At 36.1% G+C, this 7,874-nt stretch overlaps 1 protein-coding gene across 1 annotated transcript; it reads right to left on the bottom strand.

The window, feature by feature from the left end:
* Positions 1-4,547: 4,547 nt before the first annotated feature.
* Positions 4,548-6,854, bottom strand: LOC116410406. Its single transcript, XM_031900804.1, has 2 exons — positions 5,848-6,854; positions 4,548-5,527 (listed from the first exon to the last, which is right to left on the bottom strand). Exons 1-2 carry the CDS (start codon positions 6,635-6,637, stop codon positions 5,181-5,183), a joined length of 1,137 nt encoding a protein of 378 aa, XP_031756664.1. The 5' UTR covers positions 6,638-6,854; the 3' UTR covers positions 4,548-5,180.
* Between the last annotated feature and the right edge of the window lie 1,020 nt (positions 6,855-7,874).

The raw sequence follows: 7,874 nt of genomic DNA, 5'->3' as shown, positions 1-7,874 counted from the left end.
TATATTATTTATGAAAGCTATGAGTCAGTTGGATTATGAGAATTTACTATGGATATGAAACTGGTCATTAAAGGAGTAGGAAAGGTAAAAACTAAGCTTTATCAATCAGGTCTATGTAAATACAGCCATAAGCACTCAGAGTCCTCTATCAAAAGAAACATAGGATTTCTTGTCTCCTTTTTTGTAAACATGTTCTTTAGTATCAGACGTCCTCTCTCAGAAAAATCCTTCATTCCTAGGGCCAGAATCTGCACAGCTCTCTTTCTCTCCATAAGATTTCATAAAACTCACTCTAGGAAAGTGTAATCTAAGCTACCAACTTCTAGAGCTGCAGCAGGAAGCTAGGAAGATCAAGCTAAAATGGCAGCTGCAATCTTAAACAAACAGATGGTGCTTCTAGGGCTTTTACTCAGGTATGATAAAGCTTTCTGCAGAATAAATATATTGTTCTAGGTGGCACTAATGTGGCAAATCTATTGACAGTGAAATGCCAAAATGACTTTCCTTCTCCTTTAATCAGATTTTAAAGAAATTAACCTTTTTTAAACATTAGGGCATAAGGAAGCATTTGATATTTAAAAATGTTTAAAAAATCTCAGAGTGAAGGGCAAGGCACTTAGACCAATTTTATGAGTTGGTAAGCAAACGCTTATTAACACTGGCTGTATTAAACTTAGTTCAATGTATTGAGTTACTTAGAGTAGAATTTGAGTAATTGTAGTCAGTGAGATTCTATATATTATAAAATAAAGGTTATTAACAAACACTTTTGCACAATGCAAATAATTGTGAAAATGTTTTCTTTTGAGCAAATGTAATATTGCTTTGGCAAATGTATTTGGCAACCCTTTGACTAGTAGATTTGCATCAGAGTTTACCAACATAATACAACTCTGTGCAGAGTTTAAACTTAGTACACAAATGGTAATGATACTTGCATTCTTTAGGTGGGGGAGGATAGCGGCTAAATCAAGAATATAAAATAGCAAAATGGTCATTTTGGTTCTTAGATATGGAAATATTTTTTTTAGTTTAAGAATTTTATTATGGTTCCCCATTTGATTGGTAAAGCCAACCATTTCTCCACTTTGTGTCACCAGGGGTAGTGTTTAATGATAACACTGACACTTATTTAGTTCAACTCTAATTAATTGCATCAGAATAAGCTGAATCTATCATTTTGTTTGCATTTCGACCAAATACCAAATCTTCCACTATAGGTTTTAAACAAATCCAAGTCTTAAATTTCATATTCTAATTTGAGATTAAATAAAGTTAATAAAGTTTTTTTTTAATCACATGTGATATAACATCTGTCTTGCTTCCCTGCCCACTTGGTCCCTTACCAAACTGTCTCACTCCAGTCTGTCCTGCTTCTCCACCTAGTCCACAACACTTCAGTTTGTCCTGGTTCTCTTCTCACTCATCCTGCTCTAGCCTGTCCTGCTTCTCTGACCACTCAGTTTCACTTCAATATGTTCCACTTCTGCATGTGCCGCCTCTTTCCGTCTTTACTGCTTCTCAACCCCTCCCCATTCCGCTCCAGCCTGTCCTGCTTCTTTGCCCCCTGTGTCCTGCATTAACCTGTTATACTTTTCTGATTGCTCTTGTTTATTCCCAAATTATTTTCCTTTTGGTCCCAAACCGCTCCTTGGGTAAAGTAACGCTTAAAACATGATGTTACATGAAAAGTGGGGACTTATTTTGAGCATTTTTAGAGATATTGTCAACACAAATGAACTACTATACACTCAAATGTTCAGTATACATGGTGAACAGTTAGGACTTGTCTTGGGTGGTTTGGTTATTTCTAAATCATGCTTAGCCTCAGGAATATAAATTATCCCTTTAGCCACCCAACTTTTAAACAGAATTTGCCCAAGTTACTGAGTTAAATGTTAGGTTCATTTTTATTACTTGTAGCTTAATATAATGAACTGTAATTTATTATCTGAATGACTTCTCCAAATTCATTTTTTAAAGGGAAAAAAATGTAGTTAAATGAAGATTGTACCTGTGTCCTAGTTTGATCTCAGTACATACCACACATCCCAAATTATCTTTTTTTTTTATGAATTTTTGGTCTACCTTTATTCAAGAAAGACAAAAAGTAACTAAACATTTGATTATTCCAACCATTTTCAGGTTTCGTCTTGTTCTCATCAAAGAGTTATAAATCGATTGCCTGGCTCAGCTGCAAATCAGTGGAGAGTCACTACTTGTTATCTAGTTAGAATTTTCAGGGCTCCTACTGAGAAGCCATTACTTTTCTATTTGATCTTCAAGCCAGGGGCAGTGTCTCCCAGCACCATTAACTTCTATGGCAGTTGATTCTCATTCCTCTGCCCTTTACTATAAAGAAGGAACTTATAACTTGGTTTATAGTTTAAAAAAGTTCTATACACTCTTTAGATAAATTTTTACATGATCGGGGAAAACACCAGTGTCAATTAGTTGAATGCTTAAATCATTTAAACAGGATTGTGCTGTTATGTTTTGAGTCAGACACTTTATATAGTGTCCCAAGCATTTGTTATTTCTGATGCAGCAAATAAAACATGCAAACTGCAGATTTTTTAAATGTCTTTCTTGTTATGATATTCATACATTTGTTTAAATGGTGTTTATACAATTAGATAGATATAGATAGATACATGATAGATATAATTAAATTAGATAGATTATATATAAATTAAAATACATTTATTAGATAGATTCATCCAGGGAACTTTAAATATTCTTGGTTCTGTGGACCAAAATGACAGCATTTTTAAAACAAAAAATTTAAAAATAACAATAAGGTTAATAAAGGTTTCCTTTTTCATCTACAATCTTCAAATTTGGATCTAAAGTACATAAAATGTCTTCTGAGCAGATATTACTTTAAAGGTGCCCTACGACTGGAAATGTGGATATTATTTTGTTAGAGAAGTCCAGAACATAATGTTCAGCATTTGTAGCCCAATTATTTCTCAGGATTTAGTTCTCCATACAAGCACTAGGCTGTAAAACAGGGTAAAGGGTCAAGACAGGGAACAAGAGGAAACCCATGATCAGGGCATATTTCAAAACCAGGAGATCAGAGAGATCCAGGACTTGAAGAATAGACCACAGAAAAAGGGGCACAGGGAGCTAGGCTTAACAAGCCCTATTAACTGGGAAACTATCTGCAGCTGGACATATTAATTACAAATTAATAATATGTGTATTTCAAGAAAGGCAATGACAGGAAGTAAATGTATCATCATTAAATACAAGACTGAGCCTACACTGTGGCTCATCCAGGAAAAGTGGCCAATAAAAACAAGTTTGGATACTGATTCAGGTTCTAACACTACCCGTGGTTGGTTTTAACTTTTGTGGCCATCTTTAGAAGAGGGAAATGGCCACTTACTGTTTGAATTTATGATGTTCATATGTACTACTGAATAATCTGGAGTCTGTCCAGTTATCATTTCTTGTTGATAATATCTTTCTGTATGTACCTTTTTAAATCTTAAGACTTCTACCTTTGCTACAGCAAATCGTTGTTTCCCAGTGTCTGTGACAGCTTTCCTGTTTGTTTGTATGCAGTGTATAGCTTTGCCTGCCTAACAAATTTTCTTTTTGCTTCCTGTCCTATCCTTGATCCATCTCCTTCTCCTACAGCAGAAAGACCAAAGATGCAAAAGGCCATTAGCAAAAATCAGTGCCATTGGGTCTCTCCCTGTAACATCCTCCCCGGGAACCAATGACTCGCAGGTTTAATTCAGTCTACTATACCACTGCTCCATATAAACAGGTGGGTATGGTCCTGGTTTTCACTTTTGATATCTTTTAGTTTTAAAGTAGGCCAGGCTTGTTCGGCTGTTCTGGCTACAGTTGTTCAGAGTTAATCTTCAGCTGGCCTATAAAATCCCAACCTCTGTACTTACACACTGCCCATTATAGGTCAAGCTTTCTTTTTACTAGAGGATCTGAATTCTGTTTTGTTTCCTGCGTTCCTGCTCCTGTCCCCTGTGTTGTTTCCTGGTTTTGACATTGCCTTGTCCCCACCACACATTTAAAATACACATAAATAGGCCTATTGTAAGCTTACTTTGCTGCATTGTCTGTGTGCTGTACTCACCACTTACCCACGTGACACTACTCCACCCATGTCTGGGCTGGATCCCATTTTAGGCCTCTGCAGTAACCCATGGCCTTTACACTTTGGTGTTTGCAACACCCAACACATTTTGTTTACCACGGTTACCATATGAAAGAGACCACACAGGGAAAATACTTTATTATTGTGGGGTAGGGTGAGAAACTCTGTGGCACATTTTATTAATCATCATAGCTGGGATTAGCACCTCAATTCAGCGATAGGTGTGAACATAACCAATACTGACTTCAGGAAATTAAAAAGATAAACTACACTAAAGTGTGCAGCACTATCTTAGTCAAATCACTAGTGAGATGTTTGTCATCTTTGTCTCAGTATTTCCACCTCAGTTTCCTGCCTGATCATCTAAAATAGAGTAACATAGAGGTAAGGAGCATCATTGTTAGGCCTAGCTGGTTGGTTGTTTTGGACAGACAGACCATAAACATAAACAAAGTACTAGAAACCAGATTGGTAACTATAATGCAGACTAGTGAAGTGAATTGGTTTTAAAATACCCCACCTTGAAGATTTTACACAAACATCAAACTCAAGATAAAAACAACAAAAGACAAACTTTGGAGAAAAAAAACTATAGACTGAATACTGCTTTGATACAGAAATACACAACATATATCGAGGTTATCAAGCAGCATGCAATCTATGTAAAAATGTCACAAACGTTTTGCTGCTAATACAAAGAGTGAAAAAAAACAAAATCTGACTCAGGCAAATCATATCAAAAATAAAATTCAAATTGTGCCTCAGTGCTTTTTACTCTCTTACTAAACTAAAGCAGCAACCATTTTACTCCCTACAGTGCAGGTCATTCTAACTATTAAAAACCAAAAATGTTTTTGAATTTGTATAACCTGACTGTACCAAACCAATCTAGAGGCTTCTCCTTCTGTGTAAAAAGGAAAAAAAAACAAATAAGGTCCTCTATAATTTTTTTTTTTTTTTCCACAGGACAAGGTAAGGCACGGACTTCTCCTTTACATAATCTTGAATCCTTGTTTATCCGGTAAAATATAAACTTGGTGAAGGGAAAACGTTAGGGCATATTCACATTTTGTTTTCCTCTATTCTCATTAGCCCTTCTTCCTTTAATTTGAGAAAGTTCTAATTGGATACTTTCCAACTCTTTTTTAAATGCTCCCCATGCCTTTTGGAGACTAGAGTTCTCTGCACTCAGCCTTTCTTTCTGAGTTTTAAGAACCTGATATGGGATCCATGAATTCCCATTCCTACTTTTCTTTTGAAATCCCCACCTAGAGGAATTCCAATTCTCTCTTTCATTGTACCAATTATTATCATTCCAATAGTGTTTCAGGGTACAATACCTGGCTATGTGCCCAACTTTTGAACACACATAGCACCTAAATAGTTTCTTTTCTGTATGTTTTTTTTTTTTTTTTTTTTATGGTTTTCTTTTTCTATTCAAGCTTTATTTAGACAAACATAGAAACATCATAGAAAGATACATTTTTGTACATTGGTTTTCTTCTCATTTTCATGTACTTTCTAGTCATATCTGCACATTTGTTACTTGTATTGTTTTAGTTGAACATCATATTTTTATACATATCAACAATAAAAAAGAAACTTATACATTCGGTAGTTGTGTACTAGTCTTTTTCAGCTTTTACTCTTTTTGTGCTATTGCTTCTGTATTTTGGTGTTTATTTTATTTATGGTTCTATTCGCCCTGTTTTCTGTATGTTTTTTATCTGAATTGTTCCAAGTCTGTTTAGCAGGGAGAGAAGCCTGTATTGCAGACACCCTTTCCTTGTTATGCTGTTTCCTAGATTGCAGGGGGTTAGAAACCTGTTTTCCTGGACTGTTGTCTTTCAGTTTATCAGTCCTGTACTCGGCACAATTAGAAATCAATTTAGAAGGCCTGGCATGACTAGTACATTCTAAACTAGTCACATTACCTTCACTTGCAGTTTCACATTTCCTACTGCCTTCATTAACAGACAGATCTCTACCCTTTTTAGTATTATTCTGCCCATTAACCACTGATACAGGACTTCTTGCTCCTAACTGAGTTTTTAACCCTTTAATCTCTGATATACATTTTGAATTATCAGCCCCTACATTGCTGGTTGAGGTTGCAACCAAACTTTTAATGGTGCCCTCTGCATCTCTCAGCCTCTGTTTGAGCTGCGCAATCTCCTTCTTGTTTTCTGCCATTGTTTGCTGGTTGCTAATGGACATAGCAGCAGCATTTTCAACAGAAAATTTCAGAGAATCAATTGTATCATTCAAATAAAGAATCTTTTCCTCCAGATTCTCCTTCTGCACCGCTAGAGTTTTATACTGTTCTGCTATCCAGCAGGCAGCAAAAACCAGTGCACATTTCCCTTTTGCTTTAGACATGCATTTTTCCTGTATTGCCCTGGTCACATACGCCTGAGCCTTAGCCCATGGATCTGGAGATCCCTGCATACACTTAACAATCTCCCCTGAGCACGTGACCGTGGCAATCTTTTTAGCTAAGACATCCATTTTTTTTTTTTTTTAAACTTAAAACAAAGACTAAAACAACACAAAACAAAACAATCGATTGGTTTGCTACACAATAATATACACTTATAAATATGAATTAAATGCCATGCATTGCTCTCCTGCCTGCATTCGCCATCTGTAAGATTTGAACTATATATAATAATAATATAATATTAACAATCACCCCTCTTACTAGGGTTACGGTTCTTTTGAGAAGCAGACAAATAACCCACACCAATAAGTGTATATTAAAATGAATATATTGAGTAGCAAATCAATGGACGGTTACAATGAAAAGATTAGTTAACAAAACAATATTTATACATTATTTACATTTAAAGATTAATGACAAAATCTACATTATAGCTACCAATGAACAAAGAACATGGTGGTCTGATTCCTTGCCATGGCCTCCTCTCTGGTCTGTCTCACATCCAGTCCTCAGGTGCTCCTCCCAGGTTCTTTTCCCAAGTTGCTCCACCCAAGTTGCTCTCTTGACCACTGTCCAGCCCACATTTATGCACCTTTCAGCCACTGCCCCCCACATACCAACTGATAAGATGGGGGTTGATAACAACCACACCTTGCCCATTGTTCAGTAACTGTTGAGTTTTATGGCTTCTTGCAGACGTACTGTCCCACCATCCACAGAAAAACCCTTAGATATGGAGATTTGGCTTCGGGTGCAACTTGAAAAACTGGTTTATAGTAATCAGTTTAGTAATCAGTAGAGCTCCCCCCATACTCAGTGTATAACACAATAGAGCCACAAACACACTTATATATATATTTATATATATCACAAATAATGGCACCCAAATATACGATTTCTTACACTATATATGCAATCACCTTATATAACTTATAAACTAACTATAGGTACTAAGATCATAATAGCCATGGATATTATTCTTGTTGAAGAAGTCACTTAAGCCACTCTTAAGGCCATAAATAGGATCTGCCATCACAATATCACCAGAAGGGCATTCCAAACCTCAAGTCTATAGGTGTAGCCTCTTGTCTTTGAACCTTTCCAAGGAAAAAAAGATCCCCCGCTATCTGTCTATAATGTCCTCTAATGTACGTGTAAAGAGTAATTGTGTCCCCTCAACTGTTTTTTCTCCAGAGAAAACCACTCCAACCTTTACAGTTTAATTCTTCCATCTCTTTTGCCAGTTTAGTTGCACATCTCTGCACTCTCTTCAGCTCATTAATATAATTTTTAAGGACTTGAGCC

The sequence above is a fragment of the Xenopus tropicalis genome, chromosome 4 (genome assembly GCF_000004195.4).
Source record: "Xenopus tropicalis strain Nigerian chromosome 4, UCB_Xtro_10.0, whole genome shotgun sequence".
Taxonomy (NCBI): Eukaryota; Metazoa; Chordata; class Amphibia; order Anura; family Pipidae; genus Xenopus; species Xenopus tropicalis.
This window is presented reverse-complemented; position numbering and strand designations above follow the sequence as displayed.